The sequence below is a fragment of the Vidua chalybeata genome, chromosome 2 (genome assembly GCF_026979565.1).
Source record: "Vidua chalybeata isolate OUT-0048 chromosome 2, bVidCha1 merged haplotype, whole genome shotgun sequence".
Classification (NCBI taxonomy): Eukaryota; Metazoa; Chordata; class Aves; order Passeriformes; family Viduidae; genus Vidua; species Vidua chalybeata.
In genome coordinates this window covers 5,119,771-5,140,119 of record NC_071531.1, presented here as the reverse complement: position 1 = coordinate 5,140,119, position 20,349 = coordinate 5,119,771, and the positions used below count along the sequence as shown (strand labels likewise).

General features: G+C 43.2%; 1 protein-coding gene across 1 annotated transcript; it reads left to right on the top strand.

Annotated features, from left to right (window-relative positions):
• Positions 1–34: 34 nt before the first annotated feature.
• WDR4 (WD repeat domain 4) lies at positions 35–20,134 on the top strand. Its single transcript, XM_053935851.1, has 11 exons — positions 35–156; positions 1,801–1,863; positions 2,620–2,766; positions 5,060–5,216; positions 5,753–5,865; positions 7,895–7,955; positions 8,989–9,087; positions 14,109–14,173; positions 14,832–15,015; positions 15,914–15,983; positions 18,987–20,134. The coding sequence occupies exons 1-11, from the start codon at positions 35–37 to the stop codon at positions 19,166–19,168; spliced, it is 1,263 nt and encodes a 420-aa protein (XP_053791826.1). The 3' UTR covers positions 19,169–20,134.
• The last annotated feature ends 215 nt before the right edge of the window (positions 20,135–20,349 follow it).

The window sequence follows — 20,349 nt, the reverse complement described above, 5'->3', positions numbered from 1 at the left end:
GGTGACGCCATCGCGCACGTGGCGGCGCGGGCGCATGGCGGGCGGCGATGGCGGCGGGCGCAGCCCCGGGGCCCGGCCGGCGCTGGCGCTGCGCGGGGCCGTGGCGGTGGCGAGCGGCGGGGGGCGGCTGCTGGCGGCGCGGCCCGGGCACAGCGGGTCAGTGCGGGGCGTGCGGGGCCGGGACACCGCGGGGCGCGGGGGGGCCTGGCGGGCCGGAGCGGCGGAGGCCGCCCGGTGCCCCCCTGAGGGGGCTCGCAGGGGCCCGTGTGGGGTGAGGGGAGGTGCTGGGGCAGTGCGGGAGCCGCCGGCCCTGCTGAGGTTGGTGCCTTTCCGAGCTCCCTGTCAGCGTTTTCTGATACAGAAATCCCACTTTGAAACTTTCTAGCCTTGGCGGTTTTTCTGTCACGGTTGTGCTCCCCCATTTGGATTATATATAGCATAGAGAATATATACCGATATATACACACTATATATTTATACATACACACACACACTATGTATAAACACACTCTATATATATATATATGTATGTATATGTATATGTATATGTAGAGTGTATATAGTATATGTATACACACTACATATTTATGTAGGCACACATATATATATATGTTATATATATACACATATGTTATATATACATATGTTTTATATATAACAGTGTATATGTGTACATAACTTATGGAAAACATATGTATATGTAGTGTATATATGTAACATGTATATAGCACATGTATTACATGTATATGTCTCATATTATGCATAAAACTATAAATGCCTAGAATGTGTAGAGTATTATTTTTTATATATATATACACACACATATATACATATATGTAATAATGGTCTATTTTATGTCCATAAGGAAGGTGCATACAAATATCTCCAAGGTGGGTGCCAAAAGGATGGTGCCAGACTCTTTCCATCTCCTGTTGCCCAGTGACAGGATGAGGAGCAATGGCCATAAAATAAACCACAAGAAGTTCCACCTCAACACAAGGATGAATTTCTTTCCATGGAGGTGGCAGAGCTCTGGAACAGCTGCCCAGGGAGGGTGTGGAGTGTCCCTCTCTGGAGACATTCCAGAGCCACCTGGGCATGTTCCTGTGTCACTGTGCAGGTGACCTTGCCTGGGCAGGGGGTTGCACTGGGTGATTTGCAGAGGTCCTCTCCAACCCGAGTGATTCTGAGGTTCTGTGTGGTGTTCAAGGGAGGTGTCAGAGCATGGGCCAGGCTCTGCTCCCTGGTGCCCAGCACTGGACAAGAGGCAAGGGGCAGAACTGATGCCCTGGAAGTCCCACGTGAGCATGAGGAAGAACATTTTAATTGTGCAGTGACCGAGCACTGGATCTGATTGTGCAGAGAGGATGTTGAGTCTCCCTCTCTAGAGATATTCCAGAACTGTCTGGACACAATCCTGTGCTCTGGGGTGACCCTCCTTGACCAGATGACCCACAGTGGTCCCGTCCAATCTCCCCAGTCCTGTGATTCTGTGACTGGGTAAATGCTACTGACAGACCTGCTGAGTCTGACAGAAATAAAACTTATGCAAAATACAGGGTTACTTCACCAGCAGGGGAGGATTTCCTTTTTGATGTGTGCATACACTCCAAAATTTTAAGCTTCTGCCACATCTGTAGCACTCTGGGAGCCCACTTGGGCAGAGGTGGTTCTCGAGATGGGGGGGCAGTTGTGCCCAATAACTGAAACAAGAGAATCTCACAAAACAGTTGCTATTCTCCATAGTTAAGCTCCTGGTTGTTCAGTGCCAGTAATTTTAGGTTTGTTTTTCCCTTGTAGTGATGAGAGTCTCTTTGTGTACGATTGCAGCAGTGCGGAGAAGCAGCCCTTAGGAGAGAAAGGGTGAGAAAATCTGCTCTTTTCCTGGAGGGTGCATCTCTGAGCTTGTGTGGCTGTGAAGGCAGTAAAAGGAAGCCACAGGATGACTCCTTGAGCAGGTGAAGGGTTGGTTTTGCTAACCCTGGTGGATATATATGGATCTGTTTTTTGTTTCTGTTTCATCCAGAGTTTCATTCCACTTTTGTGCACCTTTTTTCTCTTTTTTTTCTAAAAAAACCCAGCAGTATCAAAATCAATAATTCTGTCTCTTGTCAGTCAAGACATTTGTGGAAAAGTCCTGCATTTTTTGTTAGACATCTAAGACTCAAAAAATCCACAAAGTTCTCCAGATCTGTTCTGTAAGTCATGAGAATTCAAAGCACACACACAATAAAAAGTATTTTTCTTAGCTTAGATTCAACCACTGGACATTGTTTTACTTGTAGCCAAACAGGAACCATTTTACTGGTTTCCTCATAGAGAAATAATTTATAATTTATGTATATATTTATACCTTGTATATATATTTATACCTTATAATTTATTTCAAGATGTGCCAGCACAAACTTTTGTTTTCTAAACAGGCTCAGATCTGTCAATTTCCTTTGTCTTGGCTTATTTCTTTGCATCAGTGTCTGTGTTGGCTCAACATTTTAAGCAGAAATAAAAGTGTTTAAAGTTTTACTTTGTTCCTCACGCTCCTGGTGGTTTGGGAACAGCTCCCTGAGGGAATTTAGTAGCTATCAGGCTGTGAACTGTTGGTCCCCTTCTCTCTATTAGGCAGGATGGAAAAGGGACAGATAAAGGAAGTGATGACATCCTGGCTTTTGCCTTCTCCCCATCAGGAGGTTATTTTGCCTTGACAGATGACAACAAACGCCTGATTCTGTTCCGTACGAAGCCTTCCTGGGAATGTGTTAGTGTCAGGTAAGGAAGCAGGATGGTGCATGCTGGTGTGGAGTTATGGCTGATGGATTTTGAGTTCTAAAATGGGAGTATTTGGGATGTTGATATTTGTTAATACTTAGCTTCCTTTTTTTTTTTTTTTTTTTTTTTTTAATTCTCTTGCTCAAACAAATTCAGTGTTTTTGGGAATTCAGAGTATTTGTCAAGGATTGATGTGTGGTCTTCCCCTCACCGAGAATGGGAGTGCAGATGTTTAATATCACTGTCCAAGGAAGGATACTCTCTTTCCTTATTCCAAACCCAGTGTTTTTTTATCTTTAAGAACTAAAACTCTGTCCACTGTTGGTGCACTGGGGTTGGGCCTGTAAGACTGATGCTGAGCAGTTCAGTGAGTGCATTCTCTGTTCCTTCTGATTTTGAGGAGTTTTGGGAAGTTTGTGAACTTTCAAAAAAGTTATGATCACTTCAAAAAGCCCATCTTTAGAGATGCTGCAGCTGCTTTTCTTCAGTACATTCCTCTTGAGGAAACAGCCTGTAGCTGTCCACCAGAGGTCCTCCAGTTCCAAGTTTTCTGCTGCTGCTTGTGACAATTCTCTGTAGAAAAACCAGATTATGAAGGGCTTCCTGAGAAAGTGCCCGAGCATGTGACATCTCTGTTTCTGTTGGTCTCTGACAAATGTGAGACCCTGGTTGCAAAAAAAAAAAAAAAAAAAAAAATCAAGTCTCTGTAGCTGTGTGTTGAATACAGGATGGACCCTTGGGGTTAAACACTGCTGTAGTGAGGAAGCTGTCATGGCATGAAGCTGTGCCAGGGCAGGTTTAGGTTGGATATTAGGAAAAGGTTTTTCACCCAGAGTGGTTGAGCACTGGAACAGCTCCCCAGAGAAGTGGTCACAGCCCCAAGGCTTACACAGCTCAGGAAGGGTTTGGACAATGCTCTCAAGCACATGGTGGGATTGTTGGGGTGTCCTGTGCTAGGCCAGGAGTTGGACTCAATGATCCTTGCGGGTCCCTTCCAACTCAGGATGTTCTGTGATAAAAGCAGAAATGCCCAATTCTGTTCATTCTGTGTCCTGCCTTCCCTGCTGTCCTGCCTTGTGTGCCTTGCCTGTAACATACCACTGGATAATTGTTTGGTGTTTTAGTTTCTGCTGAAAATTTAACTAGGACCACAGCTGGATTTTTTTGGGAATGTCATTACCTCATACTGGGAAACTGGGAATACAGACAAAAGGCTTTCTGCATGGATAACAATGCCAAAGTTTGAGCTATGTGACTTGTGTTTGTGTTTTGTGGCAAGCTGTGTAAAGGTGTCACACAGTGCTGGCCTTTGTAGTCAGCTTGTGTCAGACAAAGGGGAACTTTTGAATCTTTGTGCTCAAGATCACAGTGAACTTGGAGCAGGACTTTCTGGTTGGCAAAGTAACCTTTTTTGGAACTATGTTGCCTGTGATCCTGTTGTTGTGGTGTTCCTTCAAACAGCCACTAAAAAGTCATGGGAATTTCTCTCTTCCTACCTGAAGCATAGTGTATTGTCCTCTTGCCTCCACATGGCCACTGAATTTCAGAGTAGGTGAAAATAAATATCCATTTCCTATGATCCTTGGTGCCCACAGTCCTGTGCTAACCCACAGGATGTGCTTTCTGGCATCTGTGGTCCTTACGTTTATCTGAGTAGATGTAAGAAAGCTGTTACCTGCTACACTGGCAGCTGGAGCTATGAGATGATGGCAGATGATGAGGGAAAGTCAGAGTTCAAGTTCAGAGCTTTGTCTGGACAAGGAACATGGAGTCTGTGGCTCTGTGACTTGGGATATGAGCAGAAAAGAGTTCCAAGGCTCTCCATCAAGGGCTACCCTTTGCAGTACAGAGTGGCAACTGGAGTAGTTCCTACACAGTTTTTAAAAGTGTTGCTGCAAAGGACTCCTAATAGGACAAATCCTTCCTTGTCTTTTCTACGTGTTTAACTCACGTTTTTATGATGTAGAGTGCAAGGAAGTCTACCAGCCTTCATTAGAATCCTGGCATGCTGCCTGGGTGAGGTGCTCAGTTGAGAAAATACCAAAGCAAAATGCAGTCATGCAGCTTTTAATGGTCTCCTGGTCCTCTCCCCACCCCAGGTGTTTGCTATTACATAAGTCACTCATTTACTAGACTCAAAAGTGCTATTTCAGCCCCATAGTGTTCCTCTCATTGCTGCCATTTCAGTAATGTTGCATCTGAGAACTTTTTGCCCAGCCTCTTGGTCTTGTTAACTTCAGACTTGCTGAAGCTGCCATCCAGAGCTGTTCAAGCTGTGCCATTTGTCTTTCAGGTTTGTGAACAGGAGATGCACATCCCTGGTTATCACAGCTGCAGAAGATAAGATTTTTGTTGCAGATAAGTCTGGTGATGTCTATTCTTACTCAATAACAGAACCTCAAGCAGATGGAAAACTTGAGTTGGGTCATGTCTCTCTGCTATTGGATGTGGTAAGTGTGTGTATTTACAAACCTGCATTCCTGCTTGTGCTTGAGTCTCTCATTGTTGCTCTCATCCCAGATCTGTGGTTTGCTTTTTATTTTTTTTTTTAATTATGTAAATGAAATGTGGTCCAGATTTCTTCCTACTGAGTTTGTGTTGGCAGAGTTTGGTAAGGAAAAAAGCTTATGAGTGTTGAAAAAATCTTTATGTTACAGTCACAGAAGTCTTGGTGACGGAGTGTCTATGGGAGTTCATCCACTCTGCCATGTCAGCTGAGCTCTTTGGTGTGATAAGTTTCTTTTTAAGATGGAAGGGGTCTTGCAGCTGTGCTGTTGGGGCTCAGTGGCTTTCACTGGACCTGGAAGTCAGTGTTGCTTGTCTTAGTGAGTGAGAACGTTACTGTCACAAAGATTTACGCTTCCATTGTTGGTGGAAAAAAGTGGCTTTGTGTTTGTACGTGCCTTTTGGGGTGAGGAGATTTTTTTTTTTCTTAGTTAAGGAGAATTTCAACTGTTGGACACTAAAGCTCTCCCTTTGCCAACAGGCTCTGAGTGCTGACGACCAGTATATCCTAACTGCAGACAGAGATGAGAAGATCAGAGTCAGCTTGACAAAGGCTCCCTACAGTATTGTGTCCTACTGCATGGGACACAGAGAGTGAGTGCCTTGTGTGCCAGAGCCCCTGTGTGTGTGCAGCCATTCCCTGCACAGCACCTTCATCCACTCTCTGTGGGTGAAATTTTCTCCTCAAATCACATTAAGCAACAGCTTGGTCTGTGGTAGGATCATGGAATGGCCTGGGGTGGAAAGAGATATTTAAAGTAATCCAGTCCAACCCCCTGCCATGAGCAGCGACATGTTCAGCAAGATCAGGTTGCTCAGAGCCCTGTCCCAGCTGGCCTCAAATGTTTCCAGGGATTGGGCTCTACCACCTCTCTGGACAATCTGTGTTTCACCAACCTCATTGAGAAAATGTTCTTCCTTATATCTAGTCTGAGTCTCAGTGAGTTTAAAGCCTTATCCCTCCTCCTATTGCAGCAGGCCCTTCTAAAAAAGTCTGTCCCCATCTCTTTTATAAGACCCCTTTAGGAACTGGGAGGCTGCAGACCCAGAGCCTTCTCTTCTCCAGGCTGAACAACCCCCAGTTCTCTCAGCCTTTCCTCACAGCAGAGGTGCTCCTGCCCTCTGCTTGTTTTTGTGGCCTTCTCTGACCTGCTCCAACAGGTCCATGTCCTTCTTGTAGCCAGGACACCAGAGCTGGACACAACATCCTCTGGGGCCTCAGCAGAGCAGAGGAGCAGAATCATCTCCCTCTACATGCTGCTTAAAAGAGGCTGCAAAAATGGTTAGCTCAGGATGGAGCCTATCTTAGTCTTAGGAAGGGAAGTCTTAGGAACTGTCTTTTGAGGTTTGAACATCTGCTAATTAAATTAGTGTCATCTCAGTGCAGAACTCAGACTTGCTAGGTTCTGTGGCAAAACAAAAAAACTTGGCTGTGTCACCAGGGTGGATAGAGCATGCCTGCCTGGACACCAGACTGCAGCCTGCTGGAGACTGCAGTATGAAATATGTTCAAGTAAGGGAGCCTGCAAGGAAGATGGAGAGAGCTGTAAGAGCTTGGAGTGACAGGACAAGGGGGAATGGCTTTGAACTTACAGAGAGTAGGTTTAGATTAGATACAAGGAAAAAATTGTTTACTGTAAAGGTGGTGAGGCACTGGCACAGGTTGCCCAGGGAGGTTGTGGATGCCCTACGCCTGGAAGTGTCCAAGGTGTTCATTAGTGGTTGCAGAATAAAAAGCAGTGTAAATTGATTGAAATGGATTCAAAATTTCAATAATTTAATTAGAAATTAATAAAAAAGGGTTACATAAAGCAATAATTGTCTCGTTTCACAGTCCTGTATTTTCTTCTCTCAGTGGGGCTCATGGTGATTCTTGCTGGATCTGTTGTGCCTGCTTTGTCCTGGAAGTTTGTATTACAGTGACCAAATCTCTTCCTTTTATTTTTTCACTCTATGGCTTTAAAGCTATGCCTGTTTTCAAAGGCAAGACTGTCCCATTCAGGTCATGTTCTGCTCAGGTCACTGTTTTTGAGGTTGGTGAGCTCTGAGATAATAATGATCCCCAGAAGTTCAGGTCATCACTGCTCACCAAAGACAAAACAGGATCACCAACTTCTGGAAAACAGAACTTCTGGCTGAATGTAGGCACTGCCACATTAAAATTCTCTAAAGATTGCTTTTAAGTGATCTCCCAACTGTGTCTGGAGAGATGTGGCACTCTGGAGGCTGAGCCTTCTTGGTTGTGTTTTAAAGGATCTCTTGATTCATGTTTTTAATGTGCATCATGAACTGAGAAAGGGGAATGTACTGCCTGAGTAAATCTGTCTCCATTGGCATTTTTTGATCTAAATGACAGTGTTCTCAGCTAGGAGGAGCTCAGTAGAATTCCCTGAGTGCAAATGGGGAAACATAGTTCTTTATTAAGCAGAAAGTCAGTAGTTTGTGTAGTGCATATTTACTAAGTACTGGTGACATTTACTTCTTCCTCCTAATTATCTTGATGTGGAAAATCTGTTTGTTTATTGTAAGGTTCTCTTCAAAACTGCTGTTTTCTCTTGCTGTGTGTGTTTAAAGACTGGGGTGTCAAGCAAGAGAGTTCAATTTTTGATTGCTTTTCCTTTAGGTTTGTAAGCAAAATACTTGTAATACCCAACTGTCCTGACCTGCTGTTGTCAGCTTCTGGGGTATGTATTGCAATTTCTTCCAAAAAGTGTTGGAAGCATTGGGTTTGTTTGTTTGTATGTATGTTTGGGTTTATTATTATTATTATTTTTACTTGTGTTTTGGCCAAATTCCTTGGGATACTTGGAGTAATCTCTCATGGTTTGCAGCATGGCCTCCTTCCTCCTCCTGTCCCCTTTTTCCTGGTTCTGTTTGTGTTCAGCCATTCTGGATCACATAAGAACCTTTTACTGTGCTAAAGGCATCTTTGGGATGGTTAAATTACCATTAACTCTTGCTTTGGAGCACAGACATTGTCTTCTTGGATGAGAACTGTAGAAATGAATGTTCCCTCCCTTCCCTCCCCAGCCCTGTTCCTGAACTGATGGCATCCTGCTGCCATGCCACATCTCTACAGAGACGGAGCTGGCCTAAAAGAAGGGAGACAATATTCTTTGTTCCCCAGACTACCAAAACTGCACAGGAAACAAATAATGTTTCCTCTGAAGATGTAAAGATCACAGTAACTCCTGGCATTTCATTTCAGCTGCTGTTCTGACTTCCCTAAGGCTCTTGTCCCTCTTAATTATTGAAGCAGCTCTAATGCTAGTGCTGCACATGGCTGTATTTCACTCTCAGTAAATGCTCTTGGCTTTGTTTTTCCAGAGAGGTGTTTAGTCTCTCTTCAGGAGGTTGCTAAATCAAATGAGAATTTGGTTGGGGCAGAGAAGGGCAGCCTGGAAGAATTGTCATTAAAATGCTGAGCACATCCATGACTGTGCTGTCTGAGACAGGCTTGAAATGCCCTCCTCCAGCTACCCAATTTCCACTTCAAAAGGAAAATTAAAATTAGCATGATTGAATAATTTAGAATGCAAGGGGAAATTATGTTAATTAAAATGCTTTATTTGCAATTTGAGGTCTTAACTAAGTGACTATTTAGCAGCTCCTGTGAGGAGCTATTCAGTGAAACAGGGTTTAGCTGAAGGCCAGGAGTGGCCTCTCTTTGCCTGAGTGCTGATAGTAATAGACTTGTGTCCACTTCCATCTGTCCAGGACTCCACTCTGAGACTTTGGGAGTATAAAAGTGGAGAAGAAGTGCACTGCTGTCAGCTGAGTACCATCTGTGGGCCTCAGGCAACCAAACCAGACCAGGTATGTCCATGTGTGCCAGTGCTTTTGCTGTGCTCCTGATCCTTGGCACTGCCAAACGTGTTGGTTGCGTTTTGTTAGAAGTGCTTCCCTTCTGTCACTGGGTTTAGAACTTACAAAAAATGTTACAGTAGTCTGAGATTTTGGGAAGACGGTCCCTGAGATCCATTCCTGTGTTTTTTGTGAATTTCTAAAATGTGCCAAGCAGTGACCAAAAGAAGCTGCTTCTAATTCTTCCCAAATTTATGTTCTGCACAGTGAACAAAACCTTCACTTGAATTTTTTTCCAAAACCACAGGTGTTGTAGTCTCCTAGGCAGAAAACATCCTGTGATACTGTGAAGATCTAAACATTCACCCATTTTTTTGAAATGCATAGAATTCCAAGTGTTAAAGTTGCAATTTTCCTGAGCAAAAAGAAGCTTTGTAATATTTTTAACCAGTGACCTGCAGTAGTGCCTTGTGGAGTCAAAATGCTGGGCTTGTTATTTTAGGTTCTCTTGCAGCTGGACAGTGTCCAAAATTTAAATGTGTGAGTCCTACACAAAAACTGAGCACCCCAGGAGCTCTCCTGAGCTTCCAGCCTGTACATCAGCAGTCTTACACACACAAGTTTGGGGTGCTGCTGGGATTTGAGATGCTCACTTGATGTGAGCAGTTATTCTGGTAATGCTTGAAATGTAGTTTTGTTTTTTTCCTGTCATTTAATGTGGCATAAGACCAATTAGCAGTGAAATAGCATTGTCCTTGTCCCTGCTGCATGCATGGAATTAAACCACCTACTCATCTGCTGGGTTATTTGAGTTCACCTCACCACCCATCCTGCTGTGTGTGACTTTTCATGTGAATCTCTAAAAGCACTTCTTTCCCTGCAGACCTCAGCTGCCTCCCAGTTGTCAGGTGACTGGGAAGCCATGCAGGGCTCTTGAGGCAAATCCACTGCAGAATCCATATCCAGGCAGAAATTGAATTGCAAATTCTGCCTTCCCTCCTTTGTGTTGTGGTTTTGGTGGTGGAAGTGTGTTGTGCTTCACCTCCCAGCAGCTGGGGAGCCACTTTCATCACAGCTGTCCCATTTACATAATGGAAATCTTGGGTTTGGCCAAGGGTTGGGCTCTTGGGTTCCTGTTAGCAGAAATTCAGGGTGATACCCATATGGACAATTTAACCTGCTCCTTGGACTTGGGAGTCTTCTTGAAAACACACCTGAGCCACACACCTCTCACACACATTCACAGGGTCTCTGCCTCATTTCAGCTGGATGCCAGTGCTTGAAATCTTTGAGAAAGCTGTTCTTGGGGTTTTTGAAAAGTGAAAAAGGTACAGACTGGGTGACAAGCCCATCTAACTGGTAGCCACTGATACTCTGGATGCAGCAGGATTTGAGCATTTGTTTTAGAGGGAATAATGGGTTTATTTTAAAACAGTTTGCCTTCTAGATTTATGGAATCACTGAGGACCAGTAAGCAACTAACTGAAGTGGAGAATTCTTTGATTAATTTTAAAAATACTATTTGTTGCATAGACTGGCTTGGCATTATTAAGATGGCTTGTGAGTAAATTAGCAGTGCTAGATCTGACACTGAACCCTAATTCCACTGATTCCAAACAAGTTAATCAAAAAATAATATTGAACTATATAGTAAACTTTGAATGTAGCATTGGGTAAACAAACGTCAAGAAACGTGTTGCTGCAGGTAGGAACTGATCTAAAAAACCATTCCAACTCTCTTAGAATATTTTTAAATGTAGGTTAGTAATACTTGCCTTGCCCCCTAATAAAATCCCTTCCATGAGATATTCTTCATGCTGATGTAGCCTCAGGAGAAATTGGAGGTGCCCTTTGCTTGAGGAGTTTCCATTTAGCTTCTTTGCACCAGTGTGAGTAATCAAAGACAGAAGGGGAAAGCCTATAAACTGGGTTAATAAATAGAACACAGTAATTAAGTAATAAACCTTATTCCTGCAGTGCCTTGCAGTTTTTCCATCCACTGCCACGTGTGGTGGTGCTGTTGGAAGCCACATGGTGGCCTGTGACTTGTCCTGTGAAATCCTGGACACTGCTCACTCTCACAGGTGTTCTGCGGTGAAAAGACTTGTGTTCTGCTGGCATCATAGTGCTAGAAATGCCAGAGGTGACATCTGGTGACAGTGTTTAGTCATGCTGTGCATCCAGGTATGTCACAGATCATCTCCACAATGTAGAGTGACGTTCATGGTCTGAATTTAAGGACACAATCTCTTGAGCCAGCACTTTGCAGCTTGTAACAAGCACAGTGTCTACAAAGGACTCTGCAGCCAGGGATCAGATGGGGATAGAAGTGCTTTTTCTTTTTTTTTCTTTTTTTGTATTGTTACATTTCATTTTTACCATTGACAGCCAGTGTGAATGCACTGGAGCTTTAAACACAGCTTGAAGCTCAATGAGGATGGAATCATCAGTAATGGTGGGTCATGTGAGCACAGAAATGTGGGCTTATTTTGCTTGGCAGATGATGAATATGTGTCTGTTTGGGGAATGTAGGAGTGTTTTGAGCAGTGTAGCATTGGTTTCAGCTGATGGCTTACAGATCCTCAGTTCATTTTCCCACTAGAATGGGAGTAATTCTCTTAATTCCATAGTGCTATATAAATATTTTTCTGCTTCACAGCTTTCACCTCATCTGATCCTCTTGACAGCAGAAGCTTGTTTAAAGTCCAGAACATGAATTGCACAACTCTACCCCAATGCACCAGTACATTAATTTTTTATAGGGTCACCTCTTTTCACAGATGACATCAAAAGTTAATTTTAAGGTGTTGGCAGGCTGATAACAGTGTCATATAAATACTGTCTTGAGTTCAGAGAGCATCAAGTGAACATCTGTTTGTCACAGAATGTTCTTGTAGCCCTTCCTTAACTGATTTCATAGCCCTGTCCTTGACCATGATACTGCTGTGGGTCTTGCATTCATTTTGCTGATTTTTTAACTTACCCACACATGGAAAGAACTTGGAAAGAAGATGCATTTTCTTGTCTCTTTCCAGCTGTGAATAAAACCTGGTTTAAATCAAAACAGCCTCCTCCTCCAGTGGGGTTGGGAGAGAGCTGCTGCCTAATTGAAGTTCACAGAGGCCTTTGTCTCTCAAACAAAGCACTTGGCTGTGTAGGTGGGCACTTCCCTGCATGTTTGTCAAGCAACAGGCAGAGAGGCAGAGCTTTGTTATTAGAAATAAATAGCACGGCTTTCAGCTTTTATATGTATATATATCTATTTTAGCTTGTTCTTTTAAGTGTCTGAGGAACCCACTCATGGCTTACAGTAAATAGGAGCTGTCAGTTCTACTCTAAAGCTGTGTTGTAAGTGGCTCCATCCTGCAGAAACAGCATTTAGCCACATTAGCTACACAGAGCCTTTCTGGTTCAGCCCACTCATCCTACCTGGTACTTGGAACCATCTTTGGTGAAACAGGGGTCCTGGGTCCCAGTGCTAAATATGGACTAATAACTTCATATTTCTTCAGCGTAGCAGGAGATCAGTTCCATCTGTTCCCAGGAGCTCTGAACCATATCAGTCCTTTTGATAATATCTTTTATTAAGTGCTCCTCTTCTGCCCAAACAGGTGGTTGGGATGAGTGAAAAGTATGTGCATGCTGTTCTTGCTTCCCCCTATGAAACCGTATCACACAATTTTTCTTATGTGCTGGAGAAAAAAAAATGTTTTCAGCTCTGTTACACCATGAATTAATTTTCTTTCCCACAGTTGGTTTATCTCTTAGTGGTTGCATCATGTGCTGTTGACAAAATAGTTAGCTTCTGGTGTTAAACTTGCTGACTTGAATTTTTGGAAGCTGTACAGCTTGTTTTGCTTTCCTACATGGATTGCAAAACTGTGAAACAAGCACCCTGACAATGCCTATACATCAGCTGGTAGCTGCAAGGGTAAAATCCTGAGGTAACTCCCAAATTTACCCTAACTTAGTGAACCAGAGGTTCTGTCCAGTCACCAGTGATGTGTTAGGGAAAGAGGTGGAGGTTAAAAAAATGAATATTTGAGGGTACATCAGAATTTTGCCAGCAGAGTGTCAAAAAGATGTATTTTCCCTGCCCTAAAGGAAATAACTCTCTGCTTCTCTACATGGAAGGTTTTAGTCATCAGCAGTGTTGGTGTTGTCACTGCTTATAAAATACACTTGAGAACCAGCCTTTTGCTGTTGCAGTTTTGCTGTTCACATTATATAATAGTTTTGAAAAAGCACCCCAGGACATCATTTTGCAGTTTTTCTACTCCTCCCAAGTTCTTCCCACTCCAGGAGCCTCAAATCAGTTGTTTTGTATTTCAAGTAGAATGGTTTGTGCAGCAAAGGTGCTGCTTCTCTCCTAGATAAAACTGTATAACTTCTAAATTAGGAGTGTGATGTGGGATTTTTTTGTTGTTGTGTTGTTTTTTTGCTAGTTTTTTTTTTTTTTTTAAATGAGGAAAATGGCCTCAGGCAGGCCTTTCTTGTTGTTCAGAGCACATTTTCTGTGGAACAGGATGGCTTCACCAGACTCAGGTTAGAACAGGGGCAGCACAGGAGGGATATAAGGGATATTAGCTATGCATCACTATGTTAGTTTTTTAACAAACAGAACAGCAGCTAATAGCTCGTGTTTGTAATGTCTGGGCTGCTGGAGTGATACTCTGCCTGAGCAGGCTTAATGTCAATGTTTTTGTCATTAGCATTGCAGGAGAGAATGTTTGAAGGTGGTGTATTTTCCTTCATCTGTTGGTTTGTCTGCTAAGAGTAGGTTCACTCAAACCTTTACATTTGATCTCTGGACAGTGTGGAAGGGAGAATTGTGGAAAACTTCATAAAACAGCAAACACTGGTACAAAAATAACCTTGACTGCAGTTAGAAGGTAATTAAGTTGCTTAACTTGCTGTAAATTAAGATATGTGCTGCTACATTTTAAAGGCTCATAGTGAAATGGAATGTGAATTTTCTGCCCATAAATGGCCTCAACTTACAAGGATGTTTTTTTTTTTTCTATTCCTAATAGAAATACACGGTGTCAAGAATAACCTACTGCTGCCAAGGTGGTTATGTTGCCATTCTGTGTGACAGGTAAGAATAGATGGAATAATGCCTAAAATCATCACAACTACTGCAAAGGCATGAGCAGCTTTTCCTGTTGGCTGTCCTGGCTTTCTCTCTGAGCCTGGAGTTCTTGGTACTGTGGATCTCCAGGTGTCCAGGAATGCCTGTGGCCTCCCAGGGAGCCTTTGTGTCCTGGACTTGCTCTAAGTGCAGAGGGGAGTGCAAGAGTTACCTGGCTTAGTTAATTTTTGTAGAGTTTGTGATGCCTTTCCTCAGTGGAGGAAATATGAGGATGGGATGTACAAGAGCTAGGGGATGTTTTATTTTGGCTGGTGCTCAGCTGCATATTTACCTTCAAGTGCAGCCCTATAGGCCAGTGTGTCACAATGCAGCACTCCTCATAAAAGTCCTTAGTAATCCTTATGAAATTCCCTTTACTACCCTTTCCTTTAAAGAGGAGGCAGCACTGGCTGCTTTTTCTTTCACATAACACTTGAAAAGCTGTTTGACAATTTGGGTATTTACAGCTTCTGACTCAGATCATGTAAGCAAACAGCATTTGAAGTGCTCATTCTAACCACTTGGCTTTGGCTCTGTTTGGGAGTGGGCGTCTGTAGTTTGCTGTACAAGTGATGCCTGTAGGTGGATTTGGTAATAATGGTAATTAAGTTTTTCCTCTCAAAAGTATTCCCACAGTCTACATCTTTCAGCTCGATGCCACTGCCCAGCAGCTGGTTTACAAACAGCAAATCTCTCTGAAACACAAAGGCTGGGACATTGCATTTGAGGAAATGGGAGACCTGTGGATTTTGCAGGAAGACAAGGAAGCTCCTCTTCTTTTGTACAGAGCATGTGATGAACAGTGGAAGGTACTTTTTTAGTGCTGAAAATGTTTGGTGATGATATCTTGAGGCCACAACAGAAGTGGAGTTTGCTGTTCCATAAAAGCTAAAAAGGCACCTTTCTCTCTGTCTTGAGATGGAGTAAAAGCCATAGATACACATCTCATTTTTTTTCTCACCTGTGTACGATGCAAAGGTGTCAAGAGCTTGTTGTGAACACCAATGTGTGCTCTCAGTTAAAGCTGCCATGTGGCACAGCAGGATCAGAGTGCTCATCAGCCCTCACTACTTTAAACCCATTGCCTGAGATTTCTGTGGGCTACACTTGATGATTAAAAAAAAAAAAATAAAACCACAAACCAACAAAATCCCTTTGGATTTGCTCAGGAATTCTTCCCACACAGCTTTCCTTGTGCCTGCCTCTGAGGGATCCTTTGCAGGACAAGGCATCCTGGGAGCAGTAAGGGAATTACTTTTATTTTCAATGAAAACAGGGAATCAGATTTGGGGTATGTGCTATCAAGTTCTCTTTGATTGCCTATTAAAAAACTGGAAACTCATTTGTTATCCTTGTAAGTCCCCAGCTAATTATGATCTGGTTGTGAAGAGGTTTTAATGAAACTTTTGAGTGTGTTCTTTGACCCTAATGTGTTCCCTGGGATATTTATTTTCCTCACAGATTAGTAAGTGGGAATCAATTTCTTTGTTCAAGTGGCAAAGCTTTCCTAGGAGAACTTGAGATCTCAGGCCTGGTTTCAATACCAGTCCTAGAAAAAAGGAGCCTGGAAGAGATCATGGAGGTTTTACACTTGCTCTGTTTCACTACACACTTCTGAGAGCTGTTGCATTTTTCAGCATGCTATGGAACATGAAATTGTCTCTTAATCCCAAAATAGCATGCAGCCTTCCTTCCTTCTTTTCCCAGGCTGTAACTGATGACAAGGGATTACAGAAGATGTCAAAATACATTCAAGACAACTGGACAGTGTTTGAAGGTAAGAAACTTGGCCTAAAGGTTTAGGGAACACAGTTTTTACAGCTGAAGCATAAGATTTAGAACAAGATTGGAGTTCAGGTCAGTTCAGCTGGCTCTTGAAGTCAGTCTTTTCTCAGTTCCATCACTCTGTCTGGTGTGGAAGTCAGTGCAGATAATGAAGTGTGTTGAGGGCTCTGTTACCACAGAACCATGTAGGTATTTAGAGCTGAATTGCAGCCTTATACCTTTTCCATAGACACCTTATCACAGGGATGCATCCAAACAGCCTCTGGCAGAACTGCTGGAGTCTGTCTTACTGCTGTGGTATCAAACACTGGTGTTTTGTCTTGTCTCCTGCCTGGGTGTGAGACTTTATCACAGGTGCAGTGGAGACAGGATGGAGCAGCTCTGCTGTAAAGATGGGCTGTTGGGTCACCTTGGCAGGGCAGGATGTGGAGCATGCTGTGACTGGAAGGTGTGACCCTGGATGGGACAATATATGACATTGCTTAGTGTCTGGCTGGCTCATTTTCTTCTTGCTTCCTGCCCCACTCCCAGTCTCTGTCAGAAAAATAATGCCTGGTTTCCTCATTCAGAAGCACCCTATGTTTCCAGGATTTTTTGTACTGTAAAAAACCACCCAGCTCAAACTATAGCAGTGGTTGTGGCTGCAGGGTAGAGAAGGGCTGTGGCATGTGCTAAAATCTCAATTATGTATTGAATCTTCATTCATAGAATACTTTGCTGGGAGACTGGAATTTTCCTTAAAAAACATGGTACAGTTCCCACCAGTCTTATGGTCTGTTCATGGTGGCCATATGTAAAGATGGAAGAGCTGCAGAAATGTTCAGTCTGGTGTAAAGTCTCCTTAATATCTGGTACTGGATGGTTTAGCATGTAGCTGTCATTAAGTTGGTCATTAAATTGTAAATAAGGTGATGCAGTCTTTGTAAGTCAGGTGTTCCATTGGAAGGGAGATGTTTGCATGGAGATGTTGCAGACTTGATAGTTACAGCCAGGCAGATAATTAGGAGCATGAGGTCTGAGTGGAAATGAGCACAGAGAAGTAGAGAGAGCAGGCAGGGGAAGAGGTTTTGGGCATAATTAGCCCATGGAACAAACAAGTGTGAAATGGCAGTCACCATCTCATCTGCAGCTGGGAAAGGAGCAGGGCTCACATGAGAGGGTTCATTATTGTTAATTACTAAGGGGAGGCTCACTTGATGAGTGCTTATTTCAGTGCATAATTAGTGCTTTAAAGGTAGTTATATCTTCTGAAACAAGTGATGGTTATTGTTGAAATTCAGTCCCAGTCCCTGCATGTTGTCCTTTTATAAACTTTTCTCACCTGTCTGAGGTTTCTGTAGGATTTAAGATGCAAAGTCAATCTGGAAGTATCACAGAATCCTAGGATGGTTTGGGTTGAAAGCAACCTTAAAGACAACCCAGTTGAATGCTGTGGGCAGGGACACCTTCCACAAGTCCATGTTGGTCAGAGTCTCATCCATCCTGGCCTTCAACACTTCCAGGGATGGGGCATCCATAGCCTCTCTGGGCAAACTGTTCAAAGTGCCTCACCACCCTCACAGGGGAGAATTTCTTCCTAATACTGAATCTAAACCCACTCTCAGTTTGAAGCCATTCCCCCTTGTACGCACTAAACAGTTTGGCATTGTGCTATAACTGATCCCAGAAAAGGATTTAATGCAGACTGATCAAGTGGAGAGCAGCATGGCTATTCAAACTGGCAGCATGCAGTTTTTCCCAGGGCCAAAGGCCAATGAAGCCTGTACAAGTGCAACACCCCTGAAAGTGAAAGCGTGAGCTTTGCTGAGTACCACAAGGGAAACTTGCTTTGTTTGTCTGCCCAGAAACAGGGGGATACTGTATATGGGTTTCTGTGGAGTAGCACACTTAGCTTCAGGAGCAAACCTTAGCAGGAACTGGATTTCTCTTCATTTGTCCTTTAAAGATAATTTTGGTAAGTGGGAAAATATGAGAACTGGAGATAACTGGTTTTGTCAAGTGCCATTCCAACAAGTTTTTAGAAATACAGACTGAGCCAGCTGGTCTCATTCTGTGTTTTCTACACAAACAATCTGATGAGGGATTTTTGGATAGCAGTTAGTTCCCTGCTAAACTCATCTAAACCTACAGTCTTGGGGATGCAGTGAGGAGTATTACCCTGAATTCACAGAAGGTGTAACAAAGCCATTGGAACAAATGCTTGGGAATTTATGTGCTATAGAACACGACTGTTTGAAGTCTGCTCCTTTGTCCTTCTTTTAAGTTCATACTCTAGGAGAAAATCCAGCTAAGCACAGTTAGGTGGCAACTCCCTTTGTAGTGCTTGGGCCTCAGGGAACAACTTCAGCAGTTGAAAAACAGAAGCCCTGAAGTTTGCAAGTGTCCAGTGTGAGGAGAGCTGTGGCCTCTCTTTGCTTCACTGTGAGCTGCTTGACTCTGTATGAATTTTTTAGCTTGGAAGTGGAGGCTGTGCCTGGCTGGTGAATGCTGAACAGGTGCTTGCCAACACAAATCAGGCTTACACAGTGTAAATGTTGATATTTAATCACAGAGTGGTTTGGGTTGGAAGGGACATTAGAGATGATCTCATTCCATCTCCCTGCCATGGGCAGGGACACCTTCCACTATTCCAGGTTGCTCCAAGCCCTGTCCAGCCTGGCCTTGGAGACTTCCAGGGTTGAGACGTCCATAACTTGTCTGGGCAACCTGTGCCAGGGCCTCACCACCCTCACAGTCAAGAATTTCTTCCCAATATTTAGTCTAAATCTGCCCACCTTCAGCTTAAGGCCATTCCCCCTTGTCCTGTCACTACATGCCTTTGTGAAAATCCTTCTCCAGCTCTCCTGAAGCCCCTTGAGGTATTGGAAGGCTGATACAGTGGAGAGGAGCACAGTAAATGAATTGGAATGACACTATCTAAAATTAAAGTCCAGGAAGCCATTGATGAGACCGCTGAGGGAATTAACACCTGTGTTCTTGCTTTGCCCAACTACAGGTTTTGTTGGTGCAGAGAGCTACTACAGCCACCTGTACAAGGCCTCCTTTGATAACATGGACGAGTACCTGCAGAGGAAGGAGGGAAGGTTACAGCAGCAGAAGAAGAAGAGGCAGGATCTGCAGCATGCTTCCAGTGGACAGGCTAAAAAAAAGATGAAGACTGAAGAGCCATCACTATGACTGCTGTGAGCTTGTGACCTTTGCCTTGAGGAAAGGAAATGATCCAACTGTGGACTGTTTTTATATAAAAAGTGAATTATGCAAAAGGACTGGTTTAAAATTTTATTCAGGTTTTCAGGCAGGCTGATATGACAATATCCTGTTTGCAGCAAGTAATGCATTTACAACATACCTAAACTTTCTAGCAGAATACAGTGTTAGTGGCTCAATCCTGTGAATCTCTGATGCACATTGTATGAATATTGGAGATGGTCTTTTCCTTGAAACAGGATGTTCTTTTTGCCTACTGTGTTCAGGCTTTCTTTTTCAAGTGGAGACACGCTGATTAAAGTGGATGCAACTTTGTTTTTATTACTTTTGGTTTGGGTTGTTTTTGGGGTTTTTTTAAGGTTTTTTTTTAAAGTCTGTTAGTTAATGTAACTAACTTAGTGTACCTGGGTGTGGGAAAGGGAGTGTAGAAAAAATTCTTGCTGGGTATGAGAGGTTTTAGCTGAGACTTTGCCTTCTCTGTTTTTATCCTTTAACTTTGGTTCATATGGTTGGGATTTTGCCTAGCTTCTAATCCATTACTTCCTACTTGTGGAATATCTCTGTAGGAAGAAGTGCAAAAGTTAATTTTGTATGCTGCAAAGTAAAAGTAAAACGTGTCAGTCAGTGGTGTCTTATTGGAAGCTCCTTCCATTGCAATATGATCCTACTGGTGTGTGTGAAAATCATTCCAGAGGCCTGGGAGCAAAATTTGGAGTGCATCCTGCTTTTTTCATCAAGAACTTTTCCATTTTCATTATCCAAGAGATACATCTTCTTGAGAAGTTATCAGTAAGAGCCTTATGGAGCCACTTGCTTCATCAGGGGGCAGAAGATGTGTTCATCTGCCAGATGGTATCATGTTCATGTGGAATATAATGTCCTTCACAAAACCAGCTGTGGAAATCTGTACAGTCCATTAAAAGTACTCAGAATTAACCTGTGCACTGTGTGTGGCTCTCTCTGGAGTGTCTGGACACGTAGAATTTTTGCATTCAAATGCAGATGTGGGGCCCAGCTGCTTGGTTTGCTGACAGCTTCTCCCTTTCTCCCATGGAAGATGCTGAAATGTCAGTAATAGAGCTCAGCAACAGGTAGGCAAATTTCTTGGTAGTTCACCTAAATGCCATGGTGGGATGAAGCTGGGATGAAAA